Genomic DNA, 22,284 nt, shown 5'->3' on the forward strand with positions numbered 1-22,284 from the left:
TTATTGGTTTTTTAATCTGTGAACCAATAGGTCATTTATAAATGGATGTGCAAATCTGAAATCAAAATATCTGCAGTCAATTCAATTAGATAATTTTTGAAATCTATTTATTTTTAATATACTTTAAGTTCTAGGGTACATGTGCACAACGTGCAGATTTGTTACATATGTATACATATGCCATGTTGGTGTGCTGCACACATTAACTCGTCATTTACATTAAGTATATCTCCTAATGCTATCCCTCCCCCCTCCCCCCACCCCACGACAGGCCCCGGTGTGTGGTGTTCCCCACCCTGTGTCCAGGTGTTCTCATTGTTCAATTCCCACCTATGAGTGAGAACATGCAGTGTTTGGTTTTCTGTCCTTGCGATAGTTTGCTCAGAATGACGGTTTCCAGCTTCATCCATGTCCCTACAAAGGACATGAACTCATCCTTTTTTATGGCTGCATAGTATTCCATGGGATATATGTGCCACATTTTCTTAATCCAGTCTATCATTGATGGATATTTGCATTGGTTCCAAGTCTTTGGTGTTGTGAATAGTGCCACAATAAACATACATGTGCATGTGTCTTTATAGCAGCATGATTTATAATCCTTTGGGTATATACCCAGTAATGGGATGGCTGATGACCTGGCCATTTTTCTATTTACATAGTGCTTGCCCGCCACTGAGGTGCTTCTGTGACACCTGAGAGAGACAGAAATACGTTCCTCGTTGCTATGTCCTCCAGAGGACTCTGGAATGACCAATTATTACTAATATTTTAAGTGTTTTTTTAGGAGATTTTCTGCAGCACTCTGAGTGTCTCTTCCCAAACACTTCGGTTACTGTTTATTCACCTGCTGAGATCTGGTCTCTTATTCACTCTCATTGCCTTAAGAAATGGTACAGAAATGTATTCATTAACATTTCAGATTTGTATATGCGGTAGCGAGAAATAATTCCCTTTCTTGTGTGTCGTGACTTGCCTTTCTTGTCAGCCTAAGCTTAGGAAGGTGTCTGTGAGAACTTCGCTCAGCCCAAGATCCCTTTCCCTTCCCGTCACATCTGTTAGCGCACAAGATTTCTTCGTCTTTCTCCAAAGGTTTCTGAAGCCCCACCCTTTGCCCACGCACGGTGCCAAAGAGACTGTGCCCTGCCTTGACAACAGTTGCTAAGGGGCGGAGACTTCGGCTCGGTTCCCGAGACGGAATACCCAGGAGTGGAGTACTTGGGCGCATGCGGCAACCGTATCTCAGTTCTCGCGAGGTTTCGTCTTCCCGGAAGCGTTGGAGGACATTCCCTGTTGACTGCGTCGCGATGTGTGGCGACTGTGTGGAGAAGGAATATCCCAACCGGGTGAGCGACTGGGCGCTCCCTTGGCCCGCGGGCGGCCCCCGAGGTGTCTCATATCCAAGGCTGGCCTTCCCAGAGAGGCCGTACGTGGGGCGGACTCGGCCGCACTGCCGGTCCCGGTGACCCAGTAGCGGTATTTAGGCACACCAGGGATGGCCTGTGGCGGTCGGCACCTCTGGTACCCGCCCTGGCGGCTGACCTCAGCTGTAGTGGCCGTTCTCTTGAGCTCCAAGGAGCAACAGAGGAACCCCACCACCACCACAACCCCCATCGACAACCGAGGGACTCCCCCACCCCCACTTCCGGTCTCATCCTCAAGCTCGATTTGATGAAGTACAGTTTTCTTACCGAATTCTAGCGCTGGAGGGGACCTCTGTGGTCATCTGTTCTAACACTTTTGCAGATGAAGAAACCGATGCCCAGAGAGGAGAAATCACTTGCCCAAGTTCACATTCTAGTTGCATGGATGAGAGCCAGGACTAGAATTTAGGTTTCCTGCCTGTTACTGCCTTCTAAATCTCAGTTACTTTCAGGTTCAGGAGTTTGCAAAGCTTGTCTATTCTCAATCATTCAAGGCATCCTTGTTGAACATTTATATATGTGTAGTTAGATTACTTTGCTAGGCCAGAAAGGGATTATTTCTCCTCTCTTTGAGACAGGGTGCTGCTGTTGCCCAGGCTGGTCTCAAATTCCTGGGATCAAGTGATCCTCCCGCCTTGGCCTCCGAAAGTGCTGGGATTACTGGCATGAGCCACCACGTCCGGCTGGATTATTTGTTTCAGAGAAGAAATTAAAAGGCACCTTTGGTGCTGCCTAACAGCTTACAGTTTTGGGGAGTATGTGACTAACAACAAATGAGTAGCTCAGTTCAGAAATGCTATTCAAGTTTAGGGAAAGACTTGAGGGGATAGTGCTGTTCTCCCCTGAGAAAAGGTGGACATCATCTAAGACTTGAAGGACAGTTGTAATTAGGGTAGAAAAGAAGGTGAGGAGCTGGAGGATGGGGGAAAATTACAGAAATGGAATTTGTGCATTGGTTGGGAAGGAGGGAGAAAGTCTCTGTAGTTCCTTATGTCTTAGTATCTTATGGGTAATACTTAGGCTTTTGAGTAGCATGTATAACAGTATGAATTCTCCTGTAGTACAACTACTTTGAAAAAACGGGTGAGCCTTATAAAATACAGACATGACCCAGTGATTCCCATTCTAGAAAAATGCATGTGTATATGCTTCTGAAGACTTTTATAAATAAGTGTTCATAACAGCATTATTTTTGTAGTAGATTGGAAAAGTAACTGATCTATTCATTAGAATGGAACACCATTAATGAATGAGGAATGGAAGTGAATGAATTAGAGCAGTAGTTCTCTACCAGGAGTGATTTTTGGCTCTTAGGAGACATTTGGCAATATCCAGAGACGTTTTTTGGGTGTCAAAAGGGGAAGTACTACTGACTGCTAATGGGTGATGCAAGGGATGCCGCTAAACATCCAGCAATACATGGGACAGCCACCACAACAAAGTATCACTCCCAATGTCAATAGTGTGGAGGTAGAGAAACCCTGAATTATAGCCATGAAACCAAACTAGAATTACACAGCAGCCTGAAAAGTCTTACAAATAGTGTTGATGAAAGAACACATAAAGTATAATTCAAAAAGAGGCAAACCAAAATATATTATTCAAGGATGTACCTGGGTGGTAAAACTGTAAGGAACGCATACAATTACTGTTAAGTCGAGATAGTGGTTACTCCTAAGGGATTAGGGTGTGATCAAGAAGGGTCACATGAGAAAAAGTCTTCCCGGGTGCAAGCAGTGTTTTATTTCTTGATTTGGGTGGTGGTTCTACAGATGTACACTTTATAATCATTTCTTGTTCGCTACATTTATGTTTCATGTACTTTACTGTGTACTATTTCATTTTTTTAAAGTTTAAAAAGATTTTTATGAAACCAGTAATAAACATGAGCTATTATGAGACCATGAGGGAGAAGTTTGCAGTAGAGAATATTAAAGAGATTAAGTTGGATTCTTTTTTGTTGTTGTTTTTGTTTTTGAGATGGACTCTTGCTCTGTCGCCCAGGTTGGAGTGCAGTGGCATGATCTCGGCTCACTGCAAGCTCCGCCTCACTGGTTCATGCCATTCTCCTGCCTCAGCCTCCCGAGTAGCTCGGACTGCAGGTGCCCACCACCATGCCCGGCTAATATTTTTGTATTTTTAGTAGAGACAGGGTTTCGCCTTGTTAGCCAGGATGGTCTCGATCTCCTGACCTCGTGATCCACCTGCCTCGGCCTCCCAAAGTGCTAGGATTACAGGCGTGAGCCACCGCGCCGGGCCTTAGTTTGGATTCTTAAGAGTGGAGTTATTGTAAAACTTAAAAGTCATATTGAGAAGTTTAGAGTTTACATTTTAGGCATTGGGCCACCATCAAAATTTTAATAGAGAAATGATTCTGAAATCTGTTATTTAGGAAAATGAATCTTATGGCTGAATGTTGAAATGGTGGGGTAGAGGGTGTGTAAAGACAGAACTCCACAGGGCATTTGAGGAGCCATAGCAACAGTGGTGTAGGCATGAGATAATGAAGACCTTATTTCAAAGAAAGAATTAGGTTGGGCACGGTTCTCACACCTGTAATCCCAGCACTTTGGGAGGCCAAGGCAGGTGGATCACTTGAGCCCAGGAGTTTGAGACTAGTCTCAAACATGGCAAAACCCTGTCTCTACAAAAAATACAAATAGTCTGGGCACGGTGGCTCACGCCTATAATCCCAGCACTTTGGGAGGCCAAGGCTGGCAGATCACCTGAGGTCAGGAGTTCGAGACCAGCTTGGTCAACATGGCGAAACCCCGTCTCTACTAAAAATACAAAAATTAGCTGGGTGTGGTGGGAGGCGCCTGTAATCCCAGCTACTTGGGAGGCTGAGGCGGTAGAATCGCTTGAACCTGGGAGGCAGAGGTTGCAGTGAGCCGAGATCACACCACTGCACTCCACCATGGGCGACAAGAGCAAAACTCCGTCTCAAAACAAATAAACAAACAAAAAAAAAAACCACCACAAATATTAGCCAGGCGTGGTGGCATGCACCTGTAGTCCTAGCTACTTGGAGGTTGAGGTGGGAGGTTGCAGTGAGCCATGATCGTGCCATTGCACTCCAGCCTGGGCAACAGAGCGAGACCCTGTTGAAAAAAAAAAAGAATTAACAAGATTCAACCTGTTTAATGTAGAAGTGAATAAGGGGAGACCTATACATGATCACATGATCTCAGGATTTTCAGTCTAGGCAACTGGGATGTTGGAAGTATCATTACAGAAATTGGAGGCATATGGGAAGAAAAAACAAAATTGGGGACAAATGGTCAAATTGTTATTAATATCAAGCTTCACCTGAGGTTGAGAATATCTGAAGGGTCAAGTGAAGATATAAGACTGCAGTTTGGGTACAACTATGTAGATAGATGAGTCAGTCAAATACAAGTGTCAAAATAGGATTTGTTCTCTGAGGAAAAAAATGTAGAGAATCAAGGACTGAGCTCCAAAGACTAAATTAACTTCAGAAGTGAAAATAAAGTATAAGGAAGAATAGTAGAAAAAGGGATTGAGGTGATTGGAAAACCAGGAGAGTGCCTTTCAAAGGCACTTTTCTCTGATTTTTTTCTGTTCTAAAATAATTAAAAGACTGTCATGAAGAAGAATTAAACTTTTCTTTGGAATTTTAGAAGGCAGATTTAGAAATAATTAGTGGGTGGATGTTACGGGTCTTAGACTTTGAATCAGAATAAAGAACATTCTGACATTTCAAAATGGAATGAGTAACTCTTAAAGGAATTAAGCTCTCTTCCTATTGTTCAGTAGAGACTAACTGACCATTTGGAATGTCAAGGATCCTTCCAACTCTGGGGTTCTTTGAAGTCATGACCTATTTTTAAGTGCAGTAAGAGCAGAAGCCCACTGCTTTGCTCAGCTTTGCAGAAGCTTAGCAAAGGGAAGGGTAATAAGAAGATGGTGGGCCGGGCCTGGTGGCTCACACGTGTAATCCTAACACTTTGCGAAGCCGAGGCACAAGGATGGCTTGAACCCAGGAGTTTGAGACCAGCCTGGGCTACATAGTGAGACCCCATCCTTATTAAAAATTAAAAAACATTAGCTAGGCGTGGTGGTGTGTGCCTATAGTTCCACCTACTTGGGAAGAGGCTAAGGCAAGAGGATTCCCTCAACCCAGGAGTTCGAGGCTCCAGTGAGCTAAGATCACACCACTGCACTCCAGCCTGGGCAACAGAGCAAAACCCTGTCTACTTAAAAAAACAAACAAACAAAAAATCATTTGTTGGGAAGCTCTAAGTGTAGAATGAGTAAGTAATAGTTAATTATTTATCTTCGATTACATAAAGTTATTTGGAGTTTTGTCATTTATTTTTACAGACTAGAAATATATAGTACTGAATTCTTAATGGGGCTCTGGCTTACTTGCTTATACTGTTAACACTGAGAATTTGAATTCAAACATGAGTCAAGTTGGAATGAACCATACTAATTTTCTGAACCCAAATGTTTTTTAACTCAACGGCGAACCACATTTTTTTTTTCCTTCAGAAAAGCATTTAGCAAACCAGTCAGAACTAGAACTCTACTACGTTTTCTAAAATTACTGAACAGGCACAAAATTGTAATCAAATATTTTTCATATCAAACTGGAAATGAAACATTTCATATATTTTAATTTCAGCTTGAAATTTTGTTAGTAATGCAACAGGAATACAGAAATACATTATTAATCAGTGGGAAAAAATCAATGTTAGTGATATGTTTAAAATTACATGTTTTGTATTTGTCATTTAAAGCTAAGCTACCAAACTTCATATATTCAAGTTGTTGCTTAGTAGATAACATTGAACCAGATTTAATTAAATGCTGAGTAATATATAATTAGCAAAACACTTGTATGTAAGAGTGCCTTAAAATGATACTCTGCATCTTAAAATTTATAGTTATAAGTGCCTATATTTAAAAAGTATACTTTTCAATCAAGTACCTAACCTTCCACTTAAGACAATGGAAAAATGGGCCAGGTATGGTGGCTCACGCCTGTAATCCCAGGACCTTCGGAGGCCGAGGCTAGCAGATCACTGGAGGTCAGGAGTTTGAGACCAGCCTGGCCAACATGGTGAAACCCTGTTTCTACCAAACAATGCAAAAATTAGCCTGGCATGGTTTTGTGTGCCTGTAGTCCCACCTACTTGGGAGGCTGAAGTGAGACAATCACTTGAACCCAGGAGGCGGAGGTTGCAGTGAGCCAAGATTGCGCCACAGCATTCCAGCCTGGGTGACAGAGTGAGACCATGTCTCAAAAAGAAAAAAAAAGAAAAAGACAATGGAAAACAAAAGAGCAAACTAAACCCAGAGCAAGCAGAAGGAAGGAAATAATAAGGATCAGAATAGAAAATACTGAGAGAATACAGTAGAGAAAATCAATGAAACAAAAAATTGGTTCTTTAAGAAAAACCGTATTTTCCATTTTTAAACATTCCCTGGCAAAATATATACATTAGCTATTAACTTGTATCATCTGAAATAATTTGCTGGAAAAAAAATTGATCCAGTCTTTATCAGAATAATTACAGCTTTCTCGTAAGATTTTATAACATACTCTCATATTAATTATCCTTATAGTTTTCAGCCATTTCTTCTTGCACACTTGTATACCTTTACAAATCCTTAACCAGGATTTATCTGAATCAGATTTTCTAAGGGTACTAAACATGTCGACTTTTTTCCTTCTTTAAGCTGTTATGGTCTACTGTTATTATTGTGGAATTGATTTGAATTGCATTCTTTTCCACCTATTATGGGAGCCCGAAAACCTTCCCTGAATAATGTGTGCTTTAGTTTACTTTCCCAAATTTGGATGTTAATAGTCTTGCCTCATCTAATAAAAGAACTGTGCCTCACTGATGAAGGTTACTCTTGCTGCTTTCAAATGACCAGGGCTCTTAAAGAAAGTCCCATCCACTTCTTATATACTGTACTTGAATTTTGCCATTTGAAGCATTTACTTACCAGACAACAGATATATAGATACTTCTCTTCCTTCAGTGTTTTCTTAGAGTCACATTCAGCCTACTTTCATGGTCAGATTACAGAGGCTAGGCCACGTTGTGCAAGGAACCTGTGTCTGTGGATGCAGTCCAGTTCAGAGTTATATTTATTTGAAATTGGCATTTAGATCTTTTTAAAAACTGTTTTGTTTTCCTTAATTTTTTGGAGTCCTTGGCAGTCAGATTTTATAGATTCCAGGCAGTCCCAATTCAAACTCCAGTAGACTTTTTTGTAAAGTGTGTAAGCTCATGTTAAAATTTACATGAAACTGAAAAGAACCAAGAATAGCCAGATTATAGGACATAAACTACCTGATTTAAAGACTAACTATAAAAACTATAGTAATCAAGAGAGTTTGATATTAGTGGGAAGGTAGATATATGTATCAAGGGAACAGAATAGTCAAAGCAGACCCACATATATATGGTCATTGACTTTTTTCTACAAAAGCACCATTGTAATTCAGTGGGGGAAAAGACAGTTCTTCAACAAATCTTGCCAAAACAACTGGAAATCCATACGCAACTAAATAAACCTTGATCCTTACCTCATATATAAAATTATTTCAAAATGGATTATAAACCTAAACCTACAAACTAAAAACTATAAAACTTCTAGAAAAAAATGTAAGAAACTTTTTGCAACCCTGGGGTAGGCAGAGATGTCTTAGGAGAAAAAAAGTATAAATTATAAAAGAAAAAATGTTAAATTGGACTTTATGAAAATCAAAACTTGTTTGCTCATCAGAAGAAACCATCAAAAAAGGCAAATCAATGACGGAGAAAATATATTTGGGAAAAAACTTGTATCTAAGATATGTAAAGAACTCTTACAACTCAAAATAAACAACCTAACTTTTTGAAAATGGGCAAAAGACTTGAATGGACATTTCATAAAAGAAGATACATGAATAAGCACCATGAAAAGATGCTCAACATCATTAGTCATCAAGGAAACAAAAGTTAAAACTACAATGAGATACCACTTTACATCACTGAATGGCAAAAATAAAAAGCAATACCTAGTATTGATGTAGCTATAGAGCAACTGGAACTCACACATTGCTGGCAGGAATGTAAATTGGAAAACCATTTGGCAGTTTCTTGTAAAGTTAAATATACCATATTTTTACCATATTAGCAATTCCACTTCTACATATTTACCCAAGGGAAAGGAAGACATGTATCCATCCAAGACTTGCACATGAATCTCTACAGCTGCTTTATTCATAATAGCCCCAAATGGAAACAACCCAAATATCTACCAACAGCTGAATCCTACAGGGAATACTATTTGGCAATGAAAAGCAACTACCAGTACCTAGAACAACAGTGATGATGAACATAGGCATTATATCGAGCAAGGAAAATTGGATGCGGGAGTATACTGATTCTGTTTATATAAAATTCTAGAACGTGCAAGACTGGAGATGGAAATCAGATCAGTGGGTGTCTGGGGTGGGATGGAGGTTAGAGATAGACTGAAAAGCATGAAGGAACTTTTTGGGGTGGATAGAAATGTTTTATACCTTCACTAGGGTAGTGGTTACATGGGTATATACATTGGTTAAAAGTCATTCACCTATGTATACCCTTACAGTGTGTGAATTTTATTGTATGTAAATTGTACCTCAGTAGATTTTATTAAAAAAAAAAATCAAAGGCTGGGCACGGTGGCTCATGCCTGTAATCCTAGCACTTTGGGAGGCCAAGACGGGCAGATCACGAGGTCAGGAGATCGAGACCATCCTGGCTAGCATAGTGAAACCCCATCTCTACTAAAAATACAAAAAATTAGCAGGGCGTGGTGGCGGGCACCTGTAGTCCCAGCTACTTGGGAAGCTGACGCAGGAGAATGGCATGAACCTGGGAGGTGGAGCTTGCAGTGAGCCGAGAGCATGCCACTGCACTTCAGCCTGGGTGACAGAGCGAGACTCCATCTCAAAAAAAAAAAAAAAAAAAAAAAAAAAAATCAAAGCAAAGCATTTGTTCTTAATAACTGGAAATGTATACTTTAATCCTAAGGCCCTTTTCCCTTTTAGTAGTTAAGGCAGTGCACCTATGATTTAATAACTATGTAGTAATGTCTTGATTTCTCCCACTAGAATTAATCTCTTCCTCAATACATAGAAGGGAGAGATTCCTCAATATATAGAAGGGAGAGATTAATTCTCCCTTCCTCAATACATAGAAGGGAGAGATTAATTCTGGTGCTTGGAATCCAGAAAGACTTCCTAGTGGCATTATTTATGGTGGATCTTAATTTCGCTGATGCTTCTTAAAACTCCTTGAAGGTAGCAACATGTTTGGCTCATCTTTGAATCCTCTGTTGTGCTTTGCACAGTATCAGACACAGATGCACTGGAGAAACGTTGATTTGAGTGATTTTTAATCACATTATTTAAAAATACTCTTTAAGTGTGTTGCTGAGAAATGGGATTGGACTAGATTATTTATAAAGTGACTTTTAATTATTAATTATTAGCCTTTAGCAAAGACTTCCTTTGGGTCGGGGACGGTGGCTCACAACTGTAATCCCAATACTTGGGAGGCTGAGGTGGGAAGATCATTTGAGCCCAGGAGTTTGAGACCAGCCTGGGCAACATAGCAAGACCCCATCTCAATTACCAAAAAAAAAAAAAAGGCTTCCTTTGAGCCAGGAGCATAAGTTATTTAGAATTTCTTTTTTAAAAACTTTTTTTGAAAATTTGTATAGTTTCTTAGTAAAGATGTAAAACCCATTCTCTCTTAAATGCCATTGTGTCAGTCTTACGAAATGAAGAACTTAAGCTTCTCTGCCTCAATCATGTGTATCCTTAAGGACTGACATCTATAGAGCTGAGAGTTTACTTTTGTTTATTTTGTATTATGATCAAGGATCAAAACTATTTGAACAAACAACTAAACATCTATGTAAGATCATCTTTATCATTGACTCAGTTTCTATTTTGATTGAATTTAATTTTAGTTGGTATGCCTCGTTTAATATTGTTGGTTATTAAATTTTTCTAATTTTCTATTTTCATATTTTATATTAAGGTTTCCTTAAGTTGTTTCTAAATATCTATTTTCAGTTTATCCTCCCTTTTCAACATAGTGGCGGTCCTTACAGACTTGAGGATCTAACACTGCACTTTAGTTGCTTTTTTTTTTTTTTTTTTTTAACATGAGTAACACTTCTTTAGGAAAGCTAGTAATTTCAAAAATTATTTGGTATATGACCTAGAAGTAAATGCTGGCCATTTTTTAGTTTTGTTTTGCCTTTAGAGATTTTAAGTCTGTTAATCATCTTCACTAAAGATTTTGAAATGTAAAGAAATTAAATTCCTGTTTCTGATATTTTAGGGTAATACCTGCCTGGAGAATGGATCTTTCTTACTGAACTTTACAGGCTGTGCAGTGTGCAGTAAGCGGGATTTTATGCTGATCACAAACAAATCCTTGAAAGAAGAAGATGGAGAAGAAATAGTTACCTATGATCGTAAGTAGACTTTATTTTTTAACCTGAGTGTGTTAGCAGGTGTCAGCTTTTGGAAGTCGATATGTTACACAAAATATTCTGAGGCCTATTTCAATATTGTATTGCGCACATAATTACTAGTTAGGTCTTTAAGAGGAAAATGTCATTAACACCTCATTTATCTGGGATATCAAATAGTCTATGTAAATGACTTTTGCAGATAACTAAAGCTTACGATTCAGGAACTGAATTTTTTTTGTTTATCAAATTATTTTTCAGGGACATATTTTTAAAAGCTTTATGCTGCCTTAACAAGATATACTTTTTATTATTGTTATTATTGTGACCTTAGGGTCATCCATGTGAGTTTTCACTTTTCTGCTACAGTATAATACCATGATATCCTCCAACAGCTATTAAAGTGTTTAGGGCTGCTTGTCCCTATACTAAATGACTTCAGGAATGCAGTGTTTTTTTCAGTCTTGTTTCTGCCCAGAATGTCTAGCTTTTTTTTTCTTCTCCAATCTCACTGTCAGTCTGTTGTTCCTTACTTTTGCTGCTAAATAATAAGCTGCCTTCCTATCCTTCTTCTCGTCCTCAATACTGGGAAACCAAATAAACTATGTATAAAAAAATCAATTCTGAGGTTAGCACTAAGGATTTCTGTAAGTTAAGTATATGTATACTTCAGTGCCCAATATTGTGAGAAGTATTTAACTGTTCACATTCCCTTTTTGCTTGTCTCCTGGTTCTTGGGTACCTTCTAAACACATGAGGAATAAATGTACAGGTAATGGTATTTTGTCAGAGGAGTTTGAAAGACAGCAGGCCTATAGAATGGAGTCAGATAATAATAAATGTTCTAAGCTAGAAGAATCTTTTTCTTTCTTTTTAGCATATGTTTTCTTTAAGCTGTATTTCATTCCAGGCAGTAGGGCATAGTGGTTTAAGAGCAAGGGCCCTGGAGCTAGGCTGTTTGGGTTTGAATTCTGGTTCCAATACATCCTGGCTCAGTCTTGCTAGTTACTTAACTGAAGTATGCCATTGTTTCCTTATCTCTAAAAAGGTGGTGATGATACTATCTACCTCATTGGGTTTTTTAGAAGATTAAATATTTAAAATAGCACTCAATAAACCATCGTTTTTACTAGATTATTTTGTTACCATTAAATTCACTTTAATGCCCAGCTTTGGTTTTTATTTATGATTGGATATAGTAGCACAGTTTATATTATTCATGATAATGAAAGCTTTTACATAGTTAAATAGGTCCAGCTGGGATGGGTGCAGTGGCTCACGCCTATAATCCTAGGACTTTAGGAGGCCCAGGAGGGTGGATCACTTGAGCCCAGGGGTTCAAGACCAGCCTGCTCAACATAGTGAGACCTCACCTCTACAAAAATTCAAAAAAATTAGCTGAGTGTGTTGGCACATGTCTTGAGCCCCTCCTGGGCTCAAGTTATCCTCCCAGCTACTCAGGAGGCTGATTTGGGAGGATAACTTGAGACTGGGAGGTTGAAGCCGCAGTGAGGCATGGTTGTGTCACTGCACTCCAGCCTGGGCAACAGAGTAAGACCCGGCCTCAAAAAAAAAAAAAAAAAAAAAAAATTGATCTAGCTAGTTTAAAAATACACTTAAATATCTTTTAACTGATTCTCTTAAAGAACTTTTGGTGGCAATTAATAAAAGCTCAGACTCAGAATTATGTAATGTTGCTATGTGGCAGATTCTGAATTTTTTAAAAATCAAGGTAGATACTATAATGGGTTTCCTCCTATGTTAAATATGACAGACTTAAGATTCTCTTTAAATAATATGCTGAGAATAGAAATTTTAATAGAAGTTTTAAGAAACTCTCTAAGACTTAATTACGTAAGTCTCTCTTTGTTTTAGCAGATTTGTGTAAGAATTGTCATCATGTAATAGCCAGACATGAGTATACATTCAGTATCATGGATGAATTTCAGGTAAATATAAATATGGGTATAAATATAAATATGGGGAGGTTAGGGGAATAATAAAAGTGCTCTTGAGAATCTAAATACGGTTTTCATAAGTGAAGTGCAAAGCGTTAGCATATATTAAAGGAGACTATGCCTTTTTTTTTTTTTTTTTTTTTGAGATGGTGTCTTGCTATGTTGCCCAGGCTGGTATTGAACTCCTGGGCTCAAGCAGTCCTCCCACCTCGGCCTCCAAAGTGTTGGAATTATAGGCATGAGCCACTGTGCCCAGCCCCATGCCTTTTTTATATCTGTGCAAGTTGAGAGACAGACTTTAGATATGGGTGGATTTGTGTAAACCTGTCTTCACGAGAATCACAAATCAAAATGTGTAGTTTACAAATGATATCTCAGCCCTGTCATTTTTGTTTATAAAGAATAGTAGCACATTCTAGCTTCTTATGAGGTTACCATTGTGCTTCTTTTTTTCTGCCCAGTTACATGATTGCACAGTTGTGGGCTTTTAAGTGGTGTCCTGTCAACTGCCACCATACTTGCCCAGCATGGAAATTGTGATAAGGAGGTTTTCTTTGTTTTCCCAAGTTGACATGTAGAGTTGAACAACTCTGCAGTCTCATTTGTGGTAAGACATTATAGTATTGTTAAGTAAAATTACAAGCTGTGTGTACCATGGTTGGAGGAGAAACGCAGAACCACTGTGAAGCTGGAGATTAAGAGATTTATCATAAGGATTAATCCTTACACAATTGTGAGAGTATGTGAAGAATTCTCTGGAAGGTTGATATAGGCCTGTAGTTGCTGAAGATACACAGGTCTGATGGTCAGAAAGAAAAGCTGGGCAGTGGGGGAGAGCCAGGGACAAACTGAAACCTATCTCTGTCCCTCACTGCCTGTTTTCAAGCCTTCAAGTTGAGTTACTTATTTTGTGTGAACTACATATTTGTCCATAGGATATAAATATCAGGCTAGAGCTTTTAACAGCCGAGAGAATTTTTTCAATTCCCTTCACATTTGGATAGTACTTAATTAGGAAAATAATAATAATCTTCCATAGCAGAATCATAAGATAGTAAAACCCCTCTTATTCCTTATTTTAGCATGGAAGAAAGTGCTTAGTCACCTGTCAGAGTCTGGTCTGATATGTTGTGGTTAATCTAAAATAACATCTTGACTATATTTTATATTTCTTCAGCATCCAAAAATTATGCCTCGAGAAATATTTATATGATATGCGTAACTTAGGGCAAAATTGACATCTTAGTGAATGAGTAGTGGCCACATAGGGAGATGAGCATCTCCTGGGCTTAAAGAAACAGTCCTATTCTTTTATGGGAGGAAAAAAGTGCTTATAGCTATTTTCAAGACACTCCTGAAACTCACGTGAGTTATGTACAGCTCCTGAATGGATATTGAGGTTGCCTGTTTATGTCCTAACCAAGCCATTGTAAATTAGCTAGACCAAAGTCTAACTGATTTTTCCTTTTTGACTGAATGCAGCCATTTTCAAAGCTGCCCTGGAAATTACTCTGGGACAGGAAGAAGGTAAAGGAAGGTGGCTTGTAGTCACGATGCAAGAAACTATGAAATGGTGGTGAAAATGATTCTTAAACTAGACTCTCTACTCCCAGTCTACTTCTCCCCCCACCCCACCCCCCCCCCCGCCGCCAATTCATACTCCATACTCTACCATCATATTAATTTTCTTAAAATAATGTTTTCAAAGCTGGACACAGTGGTGTGTGCCTATAGTTCGAGCTACTCAGGAGACTGAGGCAGGAGAATCTCTTGAGGCCAAGTGTTTGAGTACAGTCTGGGCAACATAGTGAGACCCTGTCTCTACTAAAAAGTAAAAATAAATACTTTTGGGTGACCTCATTGGCCTTCCCATAGTGCACCTTTAGCTACAGTACAATATCCAAGCTCCTCATTTCAAGGTTCTCACTGGACTGGCCCAGCTTCCCTTCTTTTATTTCCCGCTACTGTTTCATATGTACACCATACTTAGCATTGTCCCAACTTTACTCTTCCTTCTCTCCTGTTAGAGAGAAAGATTTTTATTTACCCCTCTCTAATGCTACCCCTACTGCATTTCCTCAGGAATCTCATGTTATCGTCTTTCTTTCCAGTGTACTTTGATTCATCCTGTAATCATTTCTTCTTCCTCTTGCTTCTTTAGTTGAACAGGTTGTTTGTTGCAACAAGGTCTTACTCTGCCGCCCAAGATAGAGTGCAGTGGCCTGATCACAGCTCCCTGCAGCCTTGACCTCCCATGCTCAGGCGATCCTTCTGCCTCAACCCCTCGAGTAGCTGAGACTACAGGCACTAGCCTCTGTGCATGGCTATTTAAAAAATTTTTTTTGTAGAGATGAGATCTCACTTGGTTGCCCAGGCTGGTCTTGAACCCCTGGGCTCAAACAGTCCTCCTGCCTCAGCCTCCCAAAGTGCTGGGATTACAGGTGTGAGCCATTACCTGGCCACTTGAATGGGTCTTTACCCTATTTTCCTTATTTTCCTATACTCCTCTTAAGTACCTACAAAGTGATTTTCATTTTCTCTGTGCTAAAACTATTCTCTCATACGTTTCCTATAATCTAACCACATCCTGTGACTGCCTTAGTTCTTTTCTCTCTTACATGGCTTCTGCATCTAGTTTTATTAACTATTGTTGTCTTTTTGAAGCATTTCTGCCCTTGAGGTCCATAGTGCTTGACTTCTTTCCTTTTTAAATCATTTTAACTGCTCCTTTGTGTTTTCTCTTAGTTTTCTTTCCTGTTTTCTCTGAAGTGATTCTCCTCAGCTTTTGTTCTGTGGTCTGGAACCTTCTTTATGCTCTCTCATGTAGTGAACACACATGTACTCAGTCTCAGTAGAGACCTATTAGATACCTTTCTCATTTCCTTCTCTAGCCTTCGTGCCTACACCCCTCATCCCCTCTTTTTTTTCTTTGTTTTGCTTGCCTTTTCTCTGACTCTGGCACCACACCTCATGTCAAGGACCATACCCATTGAAGGCTGAATTACTGCAGCATTCCCTAGACTGCAGTTCTGCACACTGCCATCAAGTTAATCTTCTTAAACATGTCATCCTCCACTCCCCTGCTGACAAACCAAATGTAGCTTCCTTTCCCTTTTACTCCGTAAGCGATGCGCATGCTCTTTTCCATATTGCTGTCCATATTCATGCCTTTTCCTTGATTTGAATATTCCCTCTCTCTACCTTCAAGCCAACTAAATCTTACCTCTTTCTACCTGAACTCCAATTCCATCTCCTCTTTGCTCTTCAAGCCTATGCATCTTCTCCCTTTTCTGAACTTTTCTTGTACCTATGTCAGGCCCTGACTCTAGTGAATAGCCACCTGGGAACTTCTACCTCAGCCTAATGGCCACAAGAACCCTCCATTCTCAGCTGCCATTACTTACTGTCCTTGTCCCCACCCTACCCCAGCCCCTCATCCTATCCTGGCAGTAGTTCAAGTTCAAGGTGGGATTCCCAGCCACCATTGTTGTTTTATATTAAACATAGGAGATTTAAACATAGTCCAAAGTAGGCAGAATAGTGTACTAATGTACACTACCCATCTTCATGTTGCTTTATTTATATTTCACCATTCTCACATCCCCCCATAGGATTATTTCAAAGCAAATTCCAAACGTATCACTACCTCTTTAAATACTTCATTAGTCTCTCTGAAAGATAAGTATTCTGTTTTTAAAACAACCATAATGCCATTATTAAACAAAGTAGGATTTTCTGATGGCAAGACTAGGGAGAAAGTGGAGACAGAGGGACAGAGTTTACATGGAAAATACATGATAAATTATTATAGGTATCCTTTATTTAAAAAAAAATCCTCCTAGCAAAAGCCCCCCCCCCACACACACACCAAAATTGTGTGTTTACTTCAAGAAACAAGACAGAAACTATGAGACTGCTTTCTATTCCTCTGTGGGCCAGGGAAGGAGAAGACTTGGAGTCAGAATTAACAGGGACTAATAGAGGAAGAGAGTAAAGCTAATAGAGAAAAAAGTAAAGCCCTCAGAATAAAAAAAAAAAAAAAGATCTGGTCTTACTCAGAGGTAATTCCGCCCACTCTGCTCTTCCCTCCAAATATTTCCCCCTAGGCCCTGCCCAATTGGAGCCTTTGAGAGTCCCTGTGAATGACTGGGGGAATTATTTTCTGTACTTGGCTGGTTTTGATAAAAGATGTCCTAATCTCATCATATTCCTGGCAGCATGAGGAGATCTGTTCCTGGCATCCCAAGTTAGAATTCTAGACATATTTTCCCACAGAAGCACTTCTATATATGGTTAGATTCTATGGTGCTTGAACAATATAAATTTAAAAGACTTGTGGATTTTCCTGGGAACCTAACCGCCATGTATGACATTACTTCTGTGGTAAATTGCTTTTGAATTCCAAATAATTGACTTGCAATGAAATTTGGGTTCCAGACCACCTATAAAGATTACAGGTGTAATCAGTCTCACTGATTTAATAGTCTTGCCAGATTATATGTTAGGTTTTTTCCCCCTCCCAAGTTAGGTTGCAGATTGTATAAAGTCAGACTTTGTTCTTTCATGTCTGCCAGCACATTGCAGAGCATGTAGGCACTCAGTATAAATTTGTCAATGGCTGGATTGGTTGAAAACTCAAGTATTTGTTTAGCCTCACACATTTTCTCTTTTTGACTCTTTACTTTTTTCCTTCTTCTTTTCCTGTAAAAGGTTGCCATCCAAATAGCAATGCCTGGTGGGTGAAGCAGTGGAAGTATTTGAGAACAGTAAAAGACCTTGAAGAGGATGTATTTTTATTTTATTTTTCATTCATAAAGCAATCTTTCCACTGCCACAACTAAGCTCCCCTCCTGAACTCACCAGTAGAAGATGGAAAAGGCAGTTGCCTGCTTCTATTTCTTTGTACCACAGTCATTGTTTACCTCTGTGGCCCTCTCTAGTGACTGTCTAAACCTAAGAAACACAAACTGCCTTGACTGATCAATTTCCAGACAGCTAGCAAACTTAGCATCAGGTGTGGAAATTCTAGAAGACTTAACATAGATGTTTGTTTTTGTACAGAGAAAAAGGCTTTTAAATGAAAGGTTTCAAAGAGATATGTCTCTGTAGTTTATGACTGTTAAATATTCTAGAAAGGGAAAGCTATAAGAGTAGGACTTTGGGCTGGATGCAGTGGCTCACACCTGTAATCCTGTCACTTTGGGAGGCCAAGGCGGGAGGATCACTTGAGCATAGGAGTTTGAGGCCACCCTGGGCAACATAGTGAGACCCCATCTCTACAAAAAATTTAAAAATTAGCCAGGCGTGATGCCGAATGCTTGTAATCTCAATTACTTGGGGGTCTGAGGTGGGATGATCACTTGAGCACAGGAGGTCAAGGCTGCAGTGAACCATCATTGCGCCACTGCACTCCAATCTGGGCAACACAGTGAGACCGTGTCTAAAAAAAAAAAGAAAAAGGACCTTGCCCTAAGGGTTTTTGCCTAAAACAAAATCTCCTCTATTACCAATCTGGGCATTTATTAAGCCTAGGAAACAAACTTCTTAAATGGATCAAATTCCCAGACATCTAGCCATCTGAAAATGAGGCAGGACATACTAGTGAATTTAACATAATTGTTTATTTTCCTAGGGTAGATAAAAATAGCTTTTTCAGTTTGGGAATTTTCTCCTTTCAAAAAATTGTTTCTGTTGTGTATTAGTGTTAAATATGCTAGAAAGGAACAGCTGTAAGAATAGGAATTTGTCCATAGGGACCCACACTCAAATTGCTTCATTACTTTAAATAGCACTAAGCTAAATATATGTGCTTTCTGAGAAATAGCCATGTATTTCCAAGATGACATTTATGTATCAATTTATATAAACAACAGGCTCTGGAATATACAGAATAAGCCTAAGACATTGCTGATACATGTTGAAGAAATTGATCCAATGTACAGAAAGAATATTCATGACAATTTGTAGAGAACATCTTAACTAGAGTAAGTTATAAAGCATCTTTTTCCCTGTTCCTCTAGGTAATTATGCACTTTATCTTGTTCTAGGAGTATACCATGCTGTGTCTGTTATGCGGCAAAGCCGAAGATACTATCAGTATTCTCCCTGATGACCCCCGACAAATGACTCTCTTATTCTAAGGATCCTTCTACAGATCTGTTATAACTATATTGTGTTGGTTTACAATACAGCAAGCCTGATGGTTTGTCTTACTTCATTCATACTGCAAATTCTTTGCATATTTTTTTTCTGCTTAGACTTACTTATTCTTTGAGGAAAAAAGGTAATGTAGGAGCTCATTGTTCTCTAGAGCTGAGCTCTTCTGCTAAAGTTCAAAGTTCACATCAGTGTAGCCAGAGTGAAGCATCTTTGTTAGCAGTTATGTGGTCAGAAAACAACTAGAATGGGAGTACACCTGGTGCCCAGATTTTGGTTTCCAATAAAAGGAACCAGGGCTCCTTAGAAAATCAACTGATTCTAGAACTGGGTTATGAACTATACAAGATGAGCCTAGAGTATCTTGTGCCACAGAAAAATGAAGTACTGAAATTAAAAAAAAAAAAATCACAGTGATTGGGAGTATGTCAGCATGATCGAACTGAAGGATCTCTGAAAGGCCACAGCTGGAGCAATTTGAGTAACAAAATAAAGTAGTATTGGGTTATAACCCAAACTATACAATAAATATTTACAAGCCCAAACTAATATAAATGATTGAATGGGAACAAATCTCTTGTGCAGAAGAATTTCAAATAATTTATGTAGATACTCCCCACTTAGTGGGCTCTGCATAGTGACTTCCTTGCAGAGTATAATATGGAAAGGGGGGAAAAGAGTAACTTTACAGTGGAGAAATCTGACAGACACCAGCTCAGCCAGGTGATTGAGGTTAACATCATCCATGATAAGCCCTTTTGATAGCATGTATCCTTGATAGCATCACATCATACAGAAGGTGATAAGAATGGCACTTTACCTCTGTGGTCCTCCTCCCCAGAACTCAGAACCCAAGTCTGATCAGGAGAAAAACATCACACAAATTCCAATTGAGAAGCATTCTTTAAAATACCTAACCAGTACTTCTCAAAACTATCAAGGCCATAAAAAACAAGGAAAATCTGAGACATGGTCACAGCCAAGAGGAGCCTGAGAAGACATGACTGCTAGATGTAATGTGGTATCCTACATGGAATTATATACCACGAAAAGAAAAAAAGGTCGTTTGGTAGAAACTAGGGAAATCTGAATACAGTGTGGACTTTAGTTAATATAAATGAGAAAATGGTTTCATTGGATTTAAAGGGATTTTAGAATATCTTACTTTGCATAGTTTCATGAGCACTGGCTAGGAGGTTATAAACTCTGGCATTTAGGCCTCTCTGCCATTTAGTAGCAGTATAGTCATTAAGCAAAGCATTACTCTGGACTTTATTGTCCTGTTTCTATCAAATTGGACTAATAAAAATTGATATAATACATTCATCACAGTATTGTTAGGAGATTTAAATGAATTAGTGAATGTAAGATACTTTAGAAAGCATATAAAGTACTAGAAACAATGAGGTGGCTTCAATTAGTGCTCATTCTGAGACCTAAATTTAAAGGGTCAGGCATTAGAAACAAAAGTGTTTCTTCATATCTAGGAGATTTGGAAATTCTGAACTAAGGTCTTATAAGAACAAGAAATGAGCAAAGTGTTCATTGTAGATACTAGGGAAAAGCTTTGTTGAATAACAGTAATGATGATAATATCTGAGCTTTATTAAGTACTTACTATGTGCTAAGACCTTTTTAAGCACTTATTTAATCCTCATTAACAAATTCATAAGGTAGGTGCTCTTGATAGTTTAGCCATAACCAGATATGGCTTGTTATTTGTAAGTTATCATGAAAAGGTTTATATTCACTATTCTTTATTTCAGTGTAGCACTTTTAGAGCCAAAAAAAACTCAGGCACAAAGAAGTTAAATAACTTGCCGGGTGCGGTGGCTCACCCCTGTAATCCCAGCACTTTGGGAGGCCAAAGCAGGCGGATCACCCGAGGTCAGGAGTTTGAGACCAGCCTGGCCAACATGGTGCAACCTCGTCTTTACTAAAAATACAAAAATTAGCCAGGGGTGGTGGTATGCACCTGCAGTCCCAGCAACATGGGAGGCTGAACAGGAGAATCGCTTGAACCCGCGACAGGGAGGTTGTGATGAGCCAAGGTCATGCCACTGCACTCCAGCCTGGGAGACAGAGCAAGACTCCATCTCAAAAACAAAAACAAAACAAAACAACAACAAAAAAAGAAGTTAAATAACTTGTTTAAGATCACACAGCTAGTGCAGTTACCCCCCTCTCAGTAATTATGTTTGGCAAATATGAAATACAAGGATCTGGCAAGGTTAGGAAGAGGTTAAGAATATCAGTGACAGTACTCTGAGGCATCTGGGCATGTCAGATGAAGATTTATTATTCAGAAAAGTTAAGTCAGCTGTTGTAGGGATCAGTTGTTTTATTCCTGGAAAATGTTTTTCATTTTGCTGCAAATCTATATCTGACCTGCTGAGGAAATCGTTTGGTGAAATGAATCCAGAAAGCAGAGAAAATGCTTCATTACTTTAAATAGCAGCATTAAGCCCATTATAGCCTCTGAATTGTCCCTTCCTTGAGTTTGCTAATGCTTCCAACTTAGTCATTTGAAGCCCAAGAGTCTAATTTTATATGCCCTGCCAATGTCCTCATCTATTGCAGAATGTATAATTATCTATTTGTTTTGGACTATATGTTACAAAAATTTAAAACATAAGATCCTCTCTCTATATTTCATTATTGGTAAACCCACATTGTGCTGTGTTTTGTGATATTTTATCATTTTCTAGATTCTTATGTGGATCTAATAAAGACCACTTGAACCCAGTTTCACAGAATCCTTATTTTTCTGTTCAAATTAGGAATTAGGGACATGGATGAAATTGGAAATCTTCATTCTCAGTAAACTATCGCAAGGACAAAAAACCAAACACCGCATGTTCTCACTCATAGATGGGAATTGAACAATGAGAACACATGGAGACAGGAAGGGGAACATCACACTCTAGGGACTGTTGTGGGGTGAGGGGAGGGGTGAGGGATAGCATTAGGAGATATACCTGATGCTAAATGACGAGTTAGTGGGTGCAGCACACCAGCATGGCACATGTATACGTATATAACTAACCTGCACATCGTGCACATGTACCCTAAAACTTAAAGTATAATAATAATAAAATAAAAAAAAGGAATTAGGCAAAACATGGCTCTTCTTTTTACTTTCCTTCCTGAGATATAAGACGGAAGAGAAATCACCTGTGGGGATAATTGGAAACGTGGGGATAATTGGAAACGTGGGCTTATCTTGGCACCTCCTTTTTCTCTAATCATTC

At 39.0% G+C, this 22,284-nt stretch overlaps 1 protein-coding gene across 3 annotated transcripts; it reads left to right on the forward strand.

Annotated features, from left to right (window-relative positions):
* The first annotated feature begins 1,092 nt into the window (after positions 1–1,092).
* CHURC1 (churchill domain containing 1) lies at positions 1,093–21,778 on the forward strand. Of its 3 annotated transcripts, none has more exons than XM_003314377.6 (4): positions 1,093–1,346; positions 10,787–10,922; positions 12,795–12,868; positions 18,925–21,778. In XM_003314377.6, the coding sequence occupies exons 1-4, from the start codon at positions 1,227–1,229 to the stop codon at positions 19,015–19,017; spliced, it is 423 nt and encodes a 140-aa protein (XP_003314425.1). In that variant the 5' UTR covers positions 1,093–1,226; the 3' UTR covers positions 19,018–21,778. The 3 variants fall into 3 exon arrangements, with proteins under 3 accessions (XP_003314425.1, XP_009426217.1, XP_003314426.1); XM_009427942.5 differs by having other exon boundaries at positions 1,105–1,346; positions 12,798–12,868; XM_003314378.6 differs by lacking the exon at positions 12,795–12,868 and having other exon boundaries at positions 1,105–1,346.
* Positions 21,779–22,284: the final 506 nt, after the last annotated feature.

Source organism: Pan troglodytes, chromosome 15 (genome assembly GCF_028858775.2).
Source record: "Pan troglodytes isolate AG18354 chromosome 15, NHGRI_mPanTro3-v2.0_pri, whole genome shotgun sequence".
NCBI lineage: Eukaryota > Metazoa > Chordata > Mammalia > Primates > Hominidae > Pan > Pan troglodytes.

Bases quoted from the DNA above. Each gene is read 5' to 3' on its own strand.
- CHURC1 (XM_003314377.6), top strand. From the start codon at position 1,227: ATGCGGCAACCGTATCTCAGTTCTCGCGAGGTTTCGTCTTCCCGGAAG. The intron at 1,347-10,786 runs GTGAGCGACTGG...CTGATATTTTAG, and splicing joins AGAAGGAATATCCCAACCGG to GGTAATACCTGCCTGGAGAA. The intron at 12,869-18,924 runs GTAAATATAAAT...ATCTTGTTCTAG, and splicing joins GTATCATGGATGAATTTCAG to GAGTATACCATGCTGTGTCT.